Here is a 20,836-nt window from a genome sequence, read left to right on the forward strand (position 1 = left end):
CTGGACTTATGACCGGCCATGGGAACTTCAAAAAACACCTACACACAATGGGTATAATGGAAGACGATCCTAAATGTAGGATCTGTGATGTGAGTGAAGAAACTGCATCACACCTAATCTTTGAATGCATGGCATTGGAGAGTAAAAGATACAGAATCTTCGAGACAACTAGACCTGAAGAAATTGTATCTAACAAAAAACTGGTAGAGGGACTCCTTGCACTATTCAAAAGCACTGGTTGGCTTTACTAGATACACAAGGAGCGATACTGCACAATAAACCTAGTTTTGGTGCGGGCAGTGGCGGGTTAGACCTAAGCTGTTTTAGCTCTCCTGTTAAAATCAAATCAAATCAAATCAAATCAAATCAATCAAAACAAGCAATAAATACAAGTGAGTGAAAGAGATCAAACTCATGACTGGACTTATGACCGGCCATGGGAACTTCAAAAAACACCTACACACAATGGGTATAATGGAAGACGATCCTAAATGTAGGATCTGTGATGTGAGTGAAGAAACTGCATCACACCTAATCTTTGAATGCATGGCATTGGAGAGTAAAAGATACAGAATCTTCGAGACAACTAGACCTGAAGAAATTGTATCTAACAAAAAACTGGTAGAGGGACTCCTTGCACTATTCAAAAGCACTGGTTGGCTTTACTAGATACACAAGGAGCGATACTGCACAATAAACCTAGTTTTGGTGCGGGCAGTGGCGGGTTAGACCTAAGCTGTTTTAGCTCTCCTGTTAAAATCAAATCAAATCAAATCAAATCAAATCAATCAAAACAAGCAATAAATACAAGTGAGTGAAAGAGATCAAACTCATGACTGGACTTATGACCGGCCATGGGAACTTCAAAAAACACCTACACACAATGGGTATAATGGAAGACGATCCTAAATGTAGGATCTGTGATGTGAGTGAAGAAACTGCATCACACCTAATCTTTGAATGCATGGCATTGGAGAGTAAAAGATACAGAATCTTCGAGACAACTAGACCTGAAGAAATTGTATCTAACAAAAAACTGGTAGAGGGACTCCTTGCACTATTCAAAAGCACTGGTTGGCTTTACTAGATACAAAAGGAGCGATACTGCACAATAAACCTAGTTTTGGTGCGGGCAGTGGCGGGTTAGACCTAAGCTGTTTTAGCTCTCCTGTTAAAATCAAATCAAATCAAATCAAATCAAATCAATCAAAACAAGCAATAAATACAAGTGAGTATTCGTAATACGGCCAAGTAGATCAACATATGAAGTTGTGTGAAACCTTTAATATTACAGTTAATCAATTACAGATATTGGAGTTACGTTTCATGCAAATACGCTATAAGACACTGTAATATATTCAATTTCTGATTGGCTACTGTATATGACATCACGAAATTAGCTTTCAGCCAATCAGCAACGCGACTTATATGGCAAAGCAATATAAGATACTACAGTCAGTTTGCAACCACTACCCTACAGGTACAGCGATGCTGAAGTAGTACCGATGGTATACTGCTGTACTGCAAAAGACATGTCTCATCTGCATCACATTATGCAAACCAATGTGAAGTGCATGGGAAATGCATCTGTGTGCACCCAACATGGAAATTACATGGAAAAAGCAATTCAAAAGAAGTTGTCAGTAACAGTGTGATATTTGCTGTGCCATTTTAAGCCCAAATAAAAATAAAATTTTGTTACAGAAATTCTGATTGTCAAAATGGTCATACCACTCTTGCTACCAACAACGAACCTTTAATACCCAGTTTTAAACATTAACCTTACGAGATGTAGTATAGATCTAGGTACGGTATGGGTTAAAGTAACAATGGTGGTGGTGGTATTGTATACTATGGCCAACAAGAAATGTGTCACACATAAGATGCAATAATCACATCAAAGAATTTATACTGTTAAAGAAATAACTCTATAAAATGCTCCTCAAATGCGTGTTTGAAAAGCAAAGTAAAATTACTTACTGCTTTTATTGATGCCAGTATTAAAATCTGTAGAGTCAAACTGCTCTCATGCTACCAGTCACTTAGTATTGTATTAAATATTTTTTACACCTGTTATTCATGTAACACCACTCTCAATAAAATAACAATATTTTCCTCATTATTCTACATCTATCTTATTTCCCTCCAGTTCACATACTAAAGCAATCGCATATAAAAGCCTGTACTGTTAATGTTTTCTTTTCCTTTTCTTCATCTTTGTTGTTTCTTCTTTTCAGGATTCTATTCCCCTTCCAACTAACCCTCCTAACCTTTGCTAATCTGGTTTATCTTCCCTATTCTTCTCAATGAGGTTACTAATAATGTTGACATTTGATCATCATTCCAGCCACTTTTTTCCCTATATACTCCTAACATCTGTTAAATCTGTGTTATCCTGTACTTAACCTATGACAGTGAGATATTTAGTAGTGCCAGTAACACACACATAGAAATACAGTGTGTGGGCTTTTAAATCCAGTACTATGTATTTCGCCTCCAGAAAGTGAATACTAGCCAGAAATTCTGTCTCTATTTATTTAATGTTTTGTCCCTGGAGTAATTTTTTCCTGTTTGTGCAAATCTTTGCTACTGCCACATGCAGAGCACGTCTTACGTACTTTTATCATGTTCTGAGTGCCTTTTTATTTCTCCTAGAGTGCTATCCATTTTTCCTTATTCACATTAAGATTTCATGCAGTGTTACGGTGTACCATTTACTGACAAGGATTTTAAAGGAACATTACTTTCACCAACTCGTAAAAAATTATTGCCTCAGAACAAAACATTAACTGAGCACTTATCTCAGTTTCTCACATAGTAATTTATTTTCTCTTTCAAGATTAATGGTACTTTTTTTCATATCTCTGGTCCATAAAATGAAACAATGCCAGTGACTCTATACAGCAGTATTCTGGCCAATGTATACATACTTTTGAAATCATCCTTGGTATCAACTTGTCATAAGTTTGTTTTAACACTTACCTGAGTCAAAATCTGATATATATATGGTGACATAAGGCCTTTCTGGTGTCTTTCACTAGCAGTCCGCATAACTTCTGGTGGTACAGTAGGTAAAGTCACAGATTTTATTGGGGAATCCTCTTGATTTGTCATCCGTTTGTTCTGAAATGATAAGTAAAGTAATGCCTTATGAGATTACTTCAAGAAACATTGTAAAAGCTGAAAAGTCATAGAGGAAAAATAATATGCAAATTAAATCATTTTTATCACAAAGAAATCACAGTAGGCCTGTTCTTTTCCTGACACGCCGTTGCTGAGGTGACAAGTGGGTGGAAAAGTCTCACAAATCTGCAAGAGCTGAATTTATCAAAAGAAATATGTTAAAACATAAGCAAAAATTGTTAAACATCACAAAGTGACAAAAACAGCTGGTCAATAATTACGTTCAGTAGGTGCAACTCCCAGTACAAAGGATAACTGGTTGGAGGAAGATGGTGGTGGTGGTGGTAGAGAGGGGGAGGGTGAAAGGGGGGGGGGGGGGAGGAGGGACAGATCACTGTGTCAAGAGCAGAGCAGAGAAAGGCAAAAATAAAAGGAAAAGGGCTGAAGAGAGTAGGAGACCAAAGAATGAGGAGATAGTATATTAGTAAGTGCCATGTCAGCTTCATTTCAGATGTGGCAGACGGGACAGCGTGAGAAGTAAGATGGGACAATATAAGAGGGAGAACTGTGCCACTTGTGATCTTGAAATACATCAAAGCATGCCATCTTCAAGCACTGTGTCACTATCTACAGTCTATTCACAGCAGTTTTTCTGTGTTTTTGCATTTTTCAACCAAATAAAAACAGCCATTTAAGTTACCTATGTGCTGTAAATTTCAATAGCACAGTTTAAATTGGTTTTCCACTGTGGATACGAACTGTTTTACTCCTGTTATCTGTGACTAAGATTTTGTATAAGAACAGTTTTGCTGGAATGCAGCAGTTGACTGTTATCTTCTCACAATTTAATACACTGGCAGCAATTGAATTAAACGTTATGTACTTTCATTAAATTCTGAGTGTGTGCGAGTGCGCGTGTCTGTGTGTGTGTGTGTGTGTGTGTGTGTGTGTGTGTGTGAGTGTGAGAGAGAGAGAGAGAGAGAGAGAGAGAGAGAGAGAGAGGGGGGGGAGGAGGGGGGGGAGGAGGGGGGGGGGGAGATTTTGGTGGCGTTTTAAAATATACAGTTTCTGTTATGTGGAATTACATTTTCATTTACTTACACAAGTTATCCATAAATTGATATTGTTTTCATAAAAAGTCTGAAGTACAATCTTTTTGAAACAGTTTTTACTACTAAAAAGGAAGAATGAAAACAAGTAAAGTCTTGAGCTTAACATATGGGGTAAGAATACTTTTATTTTTATGTGTGCATGGAAATTAACTAATCTTTACGTCAACAGCAACAGATTACAATGGCAGTGTTGATGTACAAGGCGTGTTAAAAAGTACTGGAAATTTTGTAATTTCACAGGCTGTAATAGTCCAATTTGCACGATTTTGTGTTGCTGTGGTGGTAATCATGTCTGAAATGTATTTGCACAACAGTAGCCACATTGGATATTAAGTCTGTCGTCAGCTGTCAAGCAGGTTACATGTGTTTGCTTATGAGTGAAGATTACTGATTTGTTTTAAAGATGAATCAGAAAATTTTGATTAAATTTTGCTATAAAAATGGAATAAAACATAATGAAGTTTCAGAAATGTTGGCTATTGCTTTTGGCAAATCCGTTATGAATAAAACAAGGGTTCATGAATGGTATTAGCATCACAAAGATGGCTGTGAAGAATTTGAAGACGACACAGATTCTAGACGCCCCAACACATCGACAACTGATGAAAACATGGAAGAAGTGAAAGAAACGATTCTGAACAACTGTGGAATCACGATAAGAGAAGTTGCTGATGATGTTGGCACATCAGCTGACTCATGGCACAAAATCTTGAGCATGTTTTGAGCATGAAACATATGACAGCAAAATTTTTGTCAAAGGTGTTTAATATCGAACACAAACAGCAGCGAATGGAAGTTGTTCAAGAGTCGCTAAATGAAATCAACAACAATGCAGAGCTACTGAAAAATGTCAGAACAGGTGACAAAACATGGGTGTTCAAGCATGACGTCAGAACTAAGGCTCAATCATCCCAGTGGACACATTCTGCACTGACAAGACTGAAAAAAGCTCGGCAAGTGCAGTCAAATGTGAAGATTCTGCTCAGTGTTTTATTCGTTTTTAACAGCACAGCGTATGATGAGTTACTGTCAAAAGGTCAAACAATCATTTAGGAGCACTACCTACAAGCTCAACACCATTTGTGGGAAGCAATCCCGGGGGGAGGGGGGAATGCCTCAGTTTGGGTCGAAATTGTTCATGGCTTTTGCACCATGATAATCACCTCCCCATACTTCAATGCTCTTTCATGACTTTTTGGCAAAAGCAACTCTGTAACGATGACCCAGCCTCCACATTTGGTAAATAACACCCTGTATGGCTTTTTTCCTGTTTCCAAAAGTAAAGAGAACCTTAATGGGCCATATCTTACAAGCTTAGATGAGATTAAAAGTGCACTGCTGAAAGAGCTACAAGCTATCCCAAAGACAGTGTTTCAGAAGTGTTTTAGGGGTTGGAAGAAGTGCTGGAATAAGCAGATAATATATCATGGGGACTACTTTGAAGGAGATAACATTACTGTAGGCAAATAGACAAAATTACTCCCAAAAAAAGAAAATTCCCAATATTTTTTGAACACACCTAGCATGTGGCCTGCATAAGATAGATCATTATGAGAGTTGCAGCTAGAGTTGTGGCCAGTTTTTACACAACTTGTTTGTGTGTGAGATTTTTGGAGAAACTACTACCAACACAACAAGAGGAAACGACTGTGGTAAGAAAACATAGAAAACAACAGATTAGCTAAAATAACAGCACGGAGAAATGTGACTGGCTGACAACTTACAAAAACAAGGATGAACAACTCTGTAAAATACCATAAAGGTGCTGAAACTGGAAGGAACACAAGAAATACGAGAGAAGAACTAAGACTGCAGCATGGGGAAGTGTGACGGCTGACCTCTTACAAAAAATGTGGGTGAGCCAGTCACGCCATTAACACATTAAGAACATTTCCCTAAAATTTTCGGGAACACGTTGGACGTATTACAAAACCTTAAAACTCTAAACAAATTTATTTGAATGTCACTTGAAGCAGAGGGCAGATCTGTCTGCAAATCTGCAATTGCCCTTTGGTCTGAAAATAACACACAGTCTCTTAAAATGTGTTGCACAGTGATCTGTACACCACATGCACCACACATTAGAGGGACCTCTCACTGAAGCAAGAAGCCATGCATCTTAGGACTGTGGTCTATCCGAAGGCCAGTAAGGAGCCTGCGTGGCTCGGTGGTGGTACACCACAGCTGCATTGTGGACTAGACTAGATGCAGCTTATTGTCTGTCACTTCCTGCCATTCTTCTTCCTATCGTGAAACACAACAGCTAGGTGCTAGCATGCAGGGGAATGGCACACTGAACTAACTGAGGATCACAACATGCGTCCTTGGCTGCTACATCAGCCCTTCCATTCTCTGCAATACCCATGTGCCCTGGCACCCAGCAGAAAGACATCTCCCTCTCCAGCCTTTGCATGTGGAGAAGGGCACCCTGAATATCCTGAACTACTTCACTGGCTGGTTACAAGTGATGCAGAGACCGAAGGACACTCAGGGTGTCAGGAAAGATGAGAAATTTAGCAGGTATGGCACAGCTCATCTGCTCCAGCATCCTCAAGAGCGCGGACAATTTGGCATCGAAGACAGTGAAGTCTGGAGGCGACCAAATCTTGATGACATGATCAGGGAAAACAACAGGGCACACAGGGCCACCAATGGAATTGCCCTGCTTAGACCCATCTGTGACAACAGCTAGACAGTGTAGCACTTATTGAACATGTCAGAAAATATTGTATTATAAATATATGCAGGAGTGCAATCTCTCTTGCACTGCACTAAATCTAAAATTACTTTGGGTCTCTGCAATAACCAGGGTGGCAGTCAGTTAAAACCCAGGACTTGACCCTGTAGATGCCCCACACCAACGGACTTCAATAGACACTTTCCATGGATCCGAAACAGCCTCGATGCCCACGACCAACTGGTAACGATGTGTCTCGTAAGTTGCTGCTGGATCGTAATTGGTGGTTCACCAGCCTCAGCACAGACTCTGGCTATGGGGTTGGTCCTGTAAGTGCCCTTGGTCAACCTGATCCCTTCACAATATAGTATAGTGTCAATGATCTTCAGATGAGAAGGCCTCACTGACCTGTACACTGTGCACCCATAGCCCAGCTGTGATCACATGGAGGTCCTATAAAACTAGAACAAGTGCACCCTGTCTGCTCCCAAGACCTGTGCTAAGAAACTTCGCGATGTTCAGTGTGTTCTTGGCCCTTGTCTTTAGGTACTTTGCATTTAGTTTGGAGTAAAAAATGAGGCCCAGAAAACTTAGGGGGGTCTTTAAAAGGGACAATGGCGTCTCACATACACAGTTCTGAGAAATTAAAACTCCAATGGGAATGATTAAGACGAATACACATATACTTCTCTGCAGAAAGTGTAAAAGCAGTCTTTGCAGCATGCTCCACCAGCCTCTTCACTGTAAGATGAAACTGGCAACTCGCTGCTTATTGGAGGAACAGCAGAAGACCACAAAATCATCCTCCAATAAGGAGCGTAGGATAGGACTACTACTTGTGGACATTATACTGTTAATGGCTACAGCAAAAAGAGCAGCAAAAAACTACCCTGGGGAACATCATCCTGCACTAAACTATCTGACAGCACATCATCGACTCTGTACCTAAATAGGCATCTTGAGAGGCTGGATTGAATGTAGATAGGGTGGTGGCCACGAAAGCCCCACTGATGTAGCTGGCTGAGAAAATTTTGCATCTAAGTAGTGTCATACGTCTTACAGGTGTCAAAGAATAGCCCTAGACAATGCTGTTTATATAGAATAGGTTTCTGGATTTACACATCTAGGAGGGTCAGTTTGCTGTATTTCCGCCTCTAGCAGGGCCAGGTTGCCAACAGTTGATTGCCATCTCTTGAATTCACACAGAGCAGCTAAGGAGCTGCTTGGTCTCTAATATTTTGACAAGATGGCAGATGACCATGTGTGCTAGCTCATTTAGGTGACACTACGATAATACTGGGACATTTTCGGATCTGTCCTACTTTGAGGGGAGAGATCGAAACTGCCTCTTGGCACGAGTCAGGCAACTGATCTGTCAGCCACATCAAATTAGACCATCATCAGAGGCTTTCATTAGACTCTGTTTGTAACTGCTGCAGCATGCTGTACTCGATCTGGTTGTGACTGTGACTGCACCATATCACGAGTATCCAAGTGTGCTGATTTCTGCACCCAGAACAAGAATGGGCAGTTGTACAGCTCTGAACTGGTGGGCCGAAAGTCCAACTCAACCCTCTCCACGGTGGCACCCATAAGAATGGAATACTGGATTCTGGTTGACAGCGGTGGTAGCCAGTGCAAAATGGTCTGCCACTGTATGCTCGATGTCTCCAGATGTTGTTTGGAGAAACCCCATTTCAACAACGCCGCTATAGGTAACCGACTGCCTACACTGGACATCCTCCTGATGGTTTCCCCACACTGTTGTAGAACAAGTGGAACGATTGACAGGAGTCCAGAAATGCTTGCCATAACCTTTTCTTACTTTCACCTCACTATGAGGTTTTCTGACGTTGGGCAGCAGTTAAAAACATTGCAGAACTGCAAGCCTGGCAAGTAGGGGTCAAGCTCCACAATAAAAGATGAGCATTGAAGTCTCCCAGTAGGATAAATGGTCATGGAGGTGTTCTACAAGATATGTGAGAGCCTGAGTCAATCGTTTCCTGCAAACATAAGCACAGAGGGCTCTCCTGTGTTAGCAGTTTCAGTTCCTCTGAATGTCTCCTGAACCTTGTAGTGTTTCACTGAAGTATGAGAGCCATTTATCAAGGGGTAAGATTTTCACCCTGTCTCTCCGTCTTTGAAGGGAGCCTGCAATGGTAGGAGGCTCAGTCTTGGTGCAAGATCAGAGCCTCACGCCAACATTGAGTTCGATCAGCTGTGAAGCGAACTGAGAGACACTTCTACATCGTCCAACTGCTTCCTACCTGTCTCCATCAGTGGCTGCCACTTTGCCTTTGATTTTGCAGCCTGCGGAGGCTTCAGAGCCACAACCGTGGCAGTGGTAGTGGTAGTGGCAGCACTGGATGGTGGACCATACTGAACCTTTGGAGGGGCAGGGAGCTTTGCAACATTGGCTACTACGGCTTGCTCTAATGTTCTGTGGGGAGATATGGGCTTCGAAAATATAGCAGCAGCACAAGCACATTGATAAACGCAGATGCTAGTGCAGACACTAGCAACCCCTATTTGTGCAGCAGCATTGGTTTTCTGAACTAGCTGTTTAGGAACTGAAGCAAATAAGGTAATGAACATGGAGGGCTGCATGACCTTATAGGTCTTTTTGGCCTCATCATATAGGATGCACTTGGTTGTTTTAATCTCCTGTATCTTTCTTTCCTCGAGGAAGGTAATGAAGTCCTTACTCCAGACAGCATGATCCCCAAAGCAGTTTACACACTTCAGAGAAGATGGATAATCAACTCCTTAGCGATTGGCCTTACCACATTTGCCACAAGTTGCTTCTCTTTTACAACCAAGGGTTGTGTACCCAATGCGCTGGCATTAAAACAGCACATTGGGTTGGGGACATAAGGCTGCATGTTTAAGCAAAGGAAACCTGCCTTAACAAGCTCTTGACGTGTTGTGCCCACAATGTCTTCTTCGGCCCACTCCACTTTCAATTTCTCTTTGGGGATGCATGACAACACCTTTCCTGTTTATCAAAGTGTTGTGCAGCTCAGTTTTAATTGCATATTCTCCTGAGGCATGAAGCTTTCTGGAGGTTCTTTACTTGTTGGATAGAATTTCTACCAACAGCAGCCCAATGCACCATCACCTGACAGATTTTAAAGTGCCACCAATACAGTTTAAATCTTTTTGAATATAAAAAAGTGAAACTTCTTCAATGTTCCTGTTTGTTTTTAGCCATTAAAAACAAATTCTGACTATCAGCAAATTTCTACAAACAGAGGGGTAGGCAGAATTCGTAAGGTGTATGCCATATTTTGACAGATCCATACCTAGCAAAACTGAGATTTTCTGGTTCACTGTATGTTTCCTTTATTTCATGATCTACCATCTGTTTTAGAATCCTATGTATGATCTACAAGGTATAATTGGAATGCGTACTGATTGTAATTCTTCTACTGTCTTATGTTTATGAATTTGCTGTACTGACAAGGGGAGGCTACAACGTTGGGATCATGGATTAACTTCAAGCTTTGTACATCTTTACTATGCCATAACAACATAATGTGCAAGTAGTAATGTGCACTAATGTGGAAATTCTGAAAAAAATCCCAAGAGAAGTTTTACGTGTCTATCATGAAACTGTTGTTCCTACAAAGATACTGGTTGTAAGAAGTCATTGCAGTCAAGCGGATAGCGTTCATGCTTGGCAAGAATGTCATTGATGAGGCGAAGGTTCGGATTTTGATAACACTAATTTTTAAATCTATATGTTTTTCATCACTGGTCACATCATTTTATATGAAATTTGAGAGGTAATATAATAATAATAAAAAAACATGTGCATGTGAAGTTGTGACGAATGTCATATGTTATTTGACTATTTTCTATTTTAATTAAATTTTCAGGGATGAGGGACAGGCTTGGAAAGCCCAAGTCAAACAGAGAGTCACCTTCATTTTTTGGCATATCTGCAATACAAGTGTATATCCTGTGATATTTAAAAAAAATAATAATAATAAAATAAAAATAAATAAATAAAAAAAATTGCACCTACACTATTTGTTCTTGCTACATTAGCAACATCTCACCGCTATGCAGGTTAACTGCCAAATGGAGTCTGCCTCTGTGTCTGCAGCTTGAAACATAGATGTGCAAAGTAGCTCAGGGTACTTTACGAGATTGCTTGTGTACGGGATTTTGCAAATCACAACAGGCATACATTTGCAGGAAAACTATTTGTTTCTTCGTTTACTTGTCAACAGTTATAAATATGTTTGTTCTAATAATTATATCTAAAAACAAATATGATGTAACTTACCAAACGAAAGTATCTGCTTGTGTCTGTATATGTGCGGATGGATGTGTGTGCGTGTGCATGTGAGTGTATACCTGTCCTTTTTTCCCCCCTAAGGTAAGTCTTTCCGCTCCCGGGATTGGAATTACTCCTTAACCTCTCCCTTAAAACCCACATCCTTTCGTCTTTCCCTCTCCTTCCCTCTTTCCTGATGAAGCAACCGTGGGTTGCGAAAGCTTGAATTTTGTGTGTGTGTGTGTGTGTGTGTGTGTGTGTGTGTGTGTGTGTGTCTATCAACATACCAACGCTTTCATTTGGTAAGTTACATCATCTTTGTTTTTAGATATATTTTTCCCACGTGGAATGTTTCCCTCTATTATGTTCTAATAATTAAATTTACTTAAAAATATTAAGTAGTCCAAGAAAATGAAACTCACTAAAACTTGATGTAAATACATGCAGTTTTTTGAAATTATATTACCTCTCAAATGTTATATAAATTAAACAATATGACCAGTGACAAAACAAATAGTTTAATAATTAAGTGGGAGTTGAATCGTGACCTCATACACATTTGTCGTGTGAAGCTCAAATGCTAATCACTTGACCACCTAAGCTCAGATACACAAGCCAAATAACTGACGCGTAAAACTTCTCTTGCGATTTTCTCAGAATTGCCAGAGTAGTGCACCTTACTACTTGCACATTATGTTGTTTTAATGGCCTGCTAAAGGTGTACAAAGTTTGAAGTAAATCTGTGATCCCAATGTCGTGGCCTCCGCTTGTGAGAAAAAAAATGATGGTGTAAGTAGTGGTACTAACCAAATGTGAGGGGTGGTTGCCATGACAGTGATATTGAGAAGTTTATTGTGGAACAGTACTTGAGATATACAATATCACTCTCTTATTACTTCAGATAATGAGAAGCAGTAGTGACACTAAAAATTATAATTGTATCTGATAAGTCTTAGATACTGTTTGGTCACTCAATGATGGCTGTAGTCCAAATACTATGCTGTTAGGTAAAGTGCTGGTACTTCATAAGTTGTCCTCTTTCAGGTGCATGTAGTATTCAAGATATTAATGAAGTGTTAATTAATTTTTAAATGGTAAAAGAATGAAAGCTTTGCTACCATTCAGATGAATCCCTTTTCGAGTTAAAGAGTACACATTGGCACCATTGCCTGTAAGTTTATGCAGAGCATGATGATGATAACATGGGGGAGTGGAGTGGCAGGGGGTGACAGAACAGAGAAAGGGGACTCTGCTGCGAAAGGGTGATGGGTGGAGGATGTCCGTCTGATAGATTCAAATCACGTGCACCTGCTGTGTCTCCCTCCCATACTTCTATATTGCATATCTGCCGCCTCCCTCTATGTCTACGATTGAGTGGTTCATAAATCCCCTGTATCTTCAAATGCTTTTCCCTTTCCCTGACAACTTTGTCTAATATTATGTTGAATAGTAGTGAAATGCCATCACCCTGCCTCACACCTGTTCTAACCTCTAAGTACTCTGATAATTCTCCCACTACTAATTTTGGCTTTCATGTTCATTACTGTGCATTCGTTAGTTAACTGTTTTCTCATAGAGGTTTCTCCCTTCCAGTTCTGTGATGGTCAATCTATCGTAATATACCTTCTCGAAATTTATAAAGGTATATAGGGTCTCCCTCTTCTTGTTTGGCATCTCAGGACTGTTTTTAAATTATCTGTTCTGTACAGGAGCTTCTTGGTCTGAAACCAGCATTCCATTCCCCTAACTTGTTTCCCAGCTGTTATTATCTAGCAAGCACTGTGACGGAATTGTGAATGTGACAGGGAGTAAAGATATCCCTCTGTAACTGTTAACATCCGTCCTATCCCATTTCTTATGCACAGGGTATATAACTGCGCACTTCCATTCTTCTTGTATTACGTCGGACTCCCGTACATCATGTATGACATTTGTATGGTATTTGGCCCATCTTCCTTTAACACTTCAGCTACAATGTCATCTTCTCCTGCTGTTCTATTATTTTTCAGTTTCACGATTTCTCTCTCAACCTCCAATTCATCTGGTGCTTCTGACTTAGTATTTTTCTTGACCTTTTGGCTCCTTGGAAATCTTTTTGCCATTTCAGGACAATCAATAGCTGACTGAGTTCTCTTTGTTGTTCAGTGCCAGTTGTCCATCTTTTTTTTCTGTAACAGAGATTTTATGGTTAGTCTCCTACAATTCTAATGTTAAGTGTCTCGTAGAAGCTCTCCTGTTATGGTTTTGGAAATTCTCTTCTATTCCCTTTAATTGATCTTTTGACTCTGTCGATGTCTCCTGTTGTGTGATTTCTCGTCTCTATGTATACTGCCAGATGAACTTCTGTTTCATCACTATTCCAATAGCTGTATGCAGTTTTCCTACTCTCAACTGTTTTATTGTGTGTCATTCCACATGAATGTGTCTTCTTTTTGACTAGAAGAATTTCCTCATTCATTTTACTGGTTACCTTATCTTCGTATTTTTTCCAGGTTGTGGCTGCCTCTACCTTCCATTCCTTTGTGATACTTGATTTTAATTCTGTCAAATCAAACTTTGATATCACTGTGGTCTTCTTATTCATTCTATTTGGTGTTAAACCAAGTCTGATTCTAGTGAGATAATGATCCGAGTCTATGTTTGCCCTTCTTCTGACTTGCACATTTATGATTTCTCTGTGGTTCTTGGGTCTAATTGCTACGTGGCTGATTTGGTATTCTCCTAAAGTTTTGACCACTGATCATCTCCACATTTTGGTTTTCTTGATTTTTTTTTTCCTTTAAGTGAGTCGACATTGCCCCCATAAAGTGACAGTAACATTGCTTGACCAGTCTCCGGCCTTTTTTGTTAATGAGTTTGTCTCTAGGCTACTGTCCTATCATTCCTTGGAATTTCTTTCCCCTGTCTAATCATGAGTTTAAATCATCAATAAAAATTTCAACATGTCCTTTACAGATTTTTCTCATTGATTTCTGTAGTTTGTCCTAGAACTTATAGACTCCTTTTTCTCAACTGTTATCTTTGTTTACTGGTGCTTGTACATTGTCATCGTGTATGATTTACAAGCACATTTCAGCCTCATCATCATCGGTCTGTTACTGAGTGGAAGATAATTTTGTTGACTGCAAAAGCTGTTCCCAGGAACGGAGCTCCTCTGCATATTTCCCTGCCTGTTTTGCTCTTGAACAGTCTCCAATCGCCAATGTCTATAATCTTCCCTATTATCCAAGATTCTTAGATTCCCAAATTCAACCCTTATTCAGCATCTTTTTTAATCCTTATGATTTACCTGCTCCGATTAGCAAGTTGACGTCCAGTGTTCCTTTGAATATCTTCCCTTTCGTGGAAAGTTTGGCAACGCTCTCAGACTCCCCCTGTTTTTATGGTAAGTTGAACTTCCCAGAATTCGATGTCAGGTTGCAGTGCTATGATGGGCACCAGTGGACTGGTTACCACCTAAGGTATTGACAGTATTATTATTATTATTATTATTATTATTATTAGCATTTATAATTGCTGTACTGGGAGCAGCACTTCCTGAATTTAATTTCTACTTATAGAATCATTATACAGGCACTACAAATTTGATGGCCCAGAGTTCAATTCTGAAAGCCCCGTCATTCACTTATTTTTGTCAAGTCTGGTAATGACATGTATATGCAAAAAATAACAATTTGCATCATTCTCAAAGTCCACATTAAGCTATAGGTCCTACTGTCTTTCAACATATCTTCTTTCTTCCTTCCCACCGCAAGGCTTTCACAAAATATATTTTTTAAAACACATAAATGAAAGTTTTGCACAGTGACAACACAATAATATTTTCTCAGAAGTTTTGTTGCATCAATTTGCAGAATGATCACAATGCTTCAGAAGACAATCCAAAAAGGTTTTGCCCTTCGATCAGGTCAGTACCCCATGTCGGAAGCAATGAGACAGGGATGACAATTTGCTGCATTTCATGAGCCAGTGATGGACTGCGTGAGTAACTTGTCACCCATGTAAACACAGGGGCAGTTCACTGAAAATGGAGCCACCACTGTGGTTATTTAAATGGCTGCTACCACGGACGCTACACAAGGAGATGGACTGTGAGATAGCAGCACTTTACCAGAAAACAAGAGGAGTGTATATGCTTTATGAAATGCAACAGACACACTGTAAAACTGAAATGGCAAGACAGTTGAGAAACTTTTGTTGGTCTGCGAAAATACCTGTGCTCGTGACAAATGACAAGTGTTATTGTTAGGTTATTTTTTCTGGGTACTCAAATTGGTTGGTTTGACTGACTGACACACACACACACACACACACACACACACACACACACACACACACACACTGTACACAAAGTGTAATTAATTGATTACATACTAGATAAGCACACGATACTATATTTTTGAAATTTATGTTTTCAAAAACAGATTACCATTTTGGCACTGCTGTTCTCCATCAATGTAACTTCAATACAATATTTCATTAGACAGAATAGATTTACTATTATGATTCCAGATTGTCTTCAACTTTTACACTTCACAGACGGGGAAAACCAGTAATTATTAGTGAGTCCACCGGTTATAATATGCCATTATACATGAGAATATGAAGGCTGAAATCAATACATACCTCAGGAGTACGACTAGGAGATGTGGCACTTGAGCTACTACTGGAGCTTGACACACTAATAATCAGAGTTCCCGAGTGTCCTCCATTGACTGTACTAACTGAATTGGTACCTGTGAATTTAAAATATATGTATAAATGACATTGTGAAGCCTACAACACAAATGAAGAAAGGAAAGATAACTAATTTTACCAAACAGTAAATGAACTATGTATTTAAGCGATGTGCATGTTAATCCGTCACCAATGGAAAATTATGGATAAATGGTGAATGAGTATCCAATCATGATTCACAAAAACATAAAATCATTTTCACACTGCCCTCTATAATAATGAAGTTATTACTGCAAAATCAAAAACTATGTAACTAACGATTAAATATTTTTATATCCAAGAATTTTTGGATAGCTGCAGAGTTAATGAAGCATCACTTATCTGCCCTGCAAGCTTTCCAAGTGTAGCTGGACTGTCTTTACTACTGGCACCTATACAGTCATAAAGTGATTCAAAAATTTAGTACAATTTGTGCTTATTTGTACCTTGTGACACTGATCAAAACACGTGCTTCGAAAATCAGCCACAATTTACAGCTCACACTTCACAGATGAACTGGAGCATCTTGAGAGAACATGCATAAAAGATGAAATGAAATGACTTTGTGGCACAAGTGATATGCACAAATAAACAGTGCACCACTCCCACACAGACCTACATGATCTGCAATAATCATCAGTCAGGGAAGCTTTCACCTAATCTGGTGGCAGGCATCACAATATTAATAAATGATCAGAATAAAAACACCTCTTTAAAAAAATCAAGCAATTAAACAGATTTTATGAATTACCTGTATCGAAAACATAGTTGTCTAGGTTGATTAATTTGTTTGTCAGTCATTAGCCAACCACTTCCTTGACCACTAAATCCCAGAAAGATATAACATTTTATTTCACTGTAGTCTGATTTTTTACTTGACTGGACTGCTCCTGACACCTATACACCAATGGAAGCCTGGCACTGGTGGCTCTCACTATGATGACACTTCTGCTGCACTGTGCTGCATAAATCACTGTGCTAGCAAGTCCTTAATGAGCCACCGTAGTAAGAGATTCGGGTGACTGTTAGCCTCACATGCCTGACTATGTATGACAAAGGTTGTCTAAAGAGGAGCAGCACATTCCTAGGACACTTTCAAAGTGTCTGTCATGGCATGATTATAAGCCGTCAGTCACATGAATTCATGTGTTCCTTGCGGTAATATTGTGTATGAGGGAGGGAGGGATGGATGCAGAAGTGCTTCTCGTTCCTTTGGATAAAGTGGTGGAGCAAGCTGCAATTGCTCTACAAATCAGTGAATGATCAGTAACAAGATTCGGCAAGGAGAAATTCATGAAACAAGAATCAGGTGAGTCATATCAATTGGTGACACCTGGGATGAAGAGATGCCTCAGAAGAAGGATCACAAAAGTTGACTCTTTTTCAGGAAGATATGATTCATTATGGAATATATGCATACTATTCAAGGAGCATCCAACACTTAAGAAGCTACATACCACCCTTGTAACAGCAAACCTGTTTCAAGGTAGTAAATTGCCTTTGTTATGAGTTGTGAAAAGTTAGGACTCCACTATAAATCTATTTTTGGCTGCAAGTTATTAATGGGATGCCAAGGTATAACAGCCTGAGATTGTCACTTTCTTTGCGCGTTACTAGGGACAAATTTTGATGATGATGTTTGGTTTGATGAAGCATGGCTGAGTGAGGTACATAGTCAAAAAGTAAAAAGGGGAGGCTGAACTGATGATACCATCAGTGGTAGTGTGGCAGATCTGACTGGCAGAGGGAAGAGAATAATTGTACAACTTGCCAGAAATTTAAAAAGTTTCATTCCTAATTGTCTGCCCACATTCACTTCAAATAAGACCACTGACTACCACAAAGTGATGAACCACAATATGAAGATAGTTTGAAAAGGTCTCTGAGTGGAATAGAAAGAAATGATTTCAGTCAGTAAAAGTTTTTTTATTTTTTATTTTTCAATGTAGACTCTTTGTACACTAATGCATTTAGTCTGGCAATGTTCAAATGCCTTGATCCCATCTTGAAAATATTGTTCCCTGAGGCCAGCGAAATACCCGTCAACTTTGGTGTCAGTTCTTCATTTGAAGATAATCTCCCTAAACAGAGGAAAGTTTTGAGCTTGGGGGAGAGATGGTAGTCTGATGGAGCTGTGGACAATTCGTATATGAGTGCATGTATTTCTGCTATGCCAATGACACTTGTGTGTGGGTGTGCATTGTCTTGCCAAACAAGACCCCTTTTTGCATATCTTTTGCTGTAGGTGGGTCCAAGAAAGCTGATGCCATGACCTTCCCAGCTGCCTTTGCTTTTATGATAGAGAATCAACATGTTTCCACTGCTCTGACTGTCGTTTTGTCTCTGTTGTATAGTAGTGGACCCAAGTTTCTTTTGTACCACTTATCAGAAATTAAAAAGTTTCATTCCTAACTGTCTGCTCTCATTCAGTTCAAATAAGACCCCTGACTGCCACAAAGATTTTTACCTGTGCAAAAAATCTTGTTGGTTTCTCTGCAAATAAGTGAAATATTGTTCGAACATTTCTACTCCGATGCATTTCTGATCCTATGTTAAGAATTGTAGCACCCATCTAGCACATCTAACAGATAATGTTCTCATATTCCATTCCAATGGTAAAATATGATATGCTCTTACATTTGACATCCCTACAGCTTCAGCAGTTTCTTGCACTTTCAGTCGGTGATCCTCTGTGACCATTTTGCGCCATTTTTCTATAATTTCTGAGGTGCACTGGCATGTATTGGCCAACCAGTAAACAGACCAAATTTAAACTCATTTGTTCACTTGGCAACAGCTGAATATGAAGGTACTAAGTCCTTCAGTGTATTCTGAAAATCGACATGAATTTCCTTTGCTTTCATACTTTACTTTATGAAGTAATTAATAACTGCTAGAGTCTTGATTTTTTCCATCTTAATGAATTACTACATGGGAACAACAACAGAGAGATGTTTGCACCACAGATCTCTACCCAGAGCACTCATGCATGATGTGTGTATGCATAAAAGTTGAGCTATTACCACACAGGAACCTTGTTGTGCTAGATTTGATATCTGGTGGTGATTTTGTGATCTTTTTGAACTAACCTGGTATGTTTGTGAAATGGTTTGAAGACTCAGTGCCTCAAAAGTTAACAAAAAACTCTAACTGCTATGGATAACACCCCATCAATCAGTTATATAACATAAAGCACCCACATAAAAAAAGTTTGCTTGCTGGATAAATGTAAAACAAGGTTTGACATTAACTTGAGAAGAGCAGAATTATTAGAACTTGTGTCACAACACAAGCCAAAGAAACCAGTTAATCTTGTTGGTGAAATGGCAAAAGGTAAAAACATGAGGTGCTCAGACTGCCCACCTACCATCGCCATTGCAATCAATAGAATCCATTTGGTCTCGGGTCAAACAACATATTACTACAGAGAACAAAAAACTCACATTGACTGAAGTGAAATGCAGTCTGAAGGAGGCAATTGAAAAAATGGCACCAGAAGATTGGAAAAAGTAGTGAATCATGTGAAACGAGTGATACAGGAAGCATCGAATAATTAATGTATATTACAATAGTGCGTTGAAGATTTGATTATATCTGTCAATATGAACTGTGAAACTGATAGTTATACTCCCTCTGAATTAAGCAGAATTTTACCTCTATACAACTAGTGTATAGCGTATTTTAATAAACCTCTTACTTCCTTTAAATCTAGTGTTTGTGAATTCATTTCTATCAGTTGCTCTTTCCTGTTGTGAGAAAAAGTAATACTGTTTCAGCCAGCTGCCATCATCATCTTATGGAAAGTTAAAACTGCATTTTAAACACACCAAGGTGCTATCTGAATGAGTGCAACAGTTTCCAAGATATGCAGTTGCAAGAAGAAAACTTTTTCAGGTGTAAAAACTTCTTCTATTCCAATTACCAACCTAACATTGGCACTAATTAAAATTAAGAAATTATTTTTGACATGCTTAGAGATGCTAATGAGAGTGATACCATAAATGAGTTCAGAATGTTTGTGTTATTTTTGTAGGAGATAGATAATTTAACCTTCATACTTGTTAAATATTGACAGAACTGTATAAAAATGCAGTTTACGAAGCTTGTACACAGGAAACGCAGAGTGAGGCATCTGGCAATCATTGCTGAGAATTCAATAGTCTTTTTAAGATACTGTGTGGTAAGTCTTAGCTGTTTACAAATGGGAGAATTCTATGTTTAAAAAGCAATTAACATAACTCTGACCCAAATTAAAATAAGGGACACATTTCTGACATGCTGCAGTACACTATGGGGATCTATATTGTAGGTGAATTTTGAATTTTTCACTAGACTTTTGTCAGAGATAGACACTTTAAAGAGATTTTCTACTGACATAGTGAGTGATGCACTCTAATGGCTGCCTGCATACTGTACCTGACATGACAATGCCACAACTCAAGACCTCAAATGTCAGGAATCAACTAGTTTAAATCAGATTATAAATGACCCGTGGCTTGCAGCTTTTCATCGCAGGATGGACTGCTTATATGCAGTGTTTGCACCACCTATTCACATTATTTTATCTTTGATGCATGCTCTTGATCTCCCAAGAGCATGTGACCAATTACACTGGCAGCTCTTCTTTTAATTCAACATGTTCAAAAAAAATCTGCACTTTGTTCCTCAATATATTTACTACATTAAAAACTTTAATAAAGAAATGGTCCTTCTGACTCTCAAATTCATTAGCTACAGTAATTATATAATAGCTACTGCTTTAACATTTTAAACAGAAACAAACATTGGAAGCTGAACCACGTAAAACATACATCCTGATAATCAGAAAGAAATATGAACTTCAATCTTCATGAGTAAAATTCTTATGTCTTAATCACTGTGGTATTTCACTTAGCCCAATGAAGTCACAATTTTTTTAATCAGAGC

At 39.0% G+C, this 20,836-nt stretch overlaps 1 protein-coding gene across 1 annotated transcript in view; it reads right to left on the minus strand.

The window, feature by feature from the left end:
• LOC124721619 (constitutive coactivator of PPAR-gamma-like protein 1 homolog) overlaps positions 1-20,836 on the minus strand; it is a gene marked incomplete in the record, with an annotated part of 229,198 nt that overhangs the window by 106,335 nt on the left and 102,027 nt on the right. Inside the window, 2 exon segments of the mRNA XM_047246678.1 lie at positions 2,983-3,123; positions 15,821-15,930. Coding sequence (XP_047102634.1) covers positions 2,983-3,123; positions 15,821-15,930 — 251 coding nt within the window.

Source organism: Schistocerca piceifrons, chromosome X (genome assembly GCF_021461385.2).
Source record: "Schistocerca piceifrons isolate TAMUIC-IGC-003096 chromosome X, iqSchPice1.1, whole genome shotgun sequence".
Taxonomy (NCBI): domain Eukaryota; kingdom Metazoa; phylum Arthropoda; class Insecta; order Orthoptera; family Acrididae; genus Schistocerca; species Schistocerca piceifrons.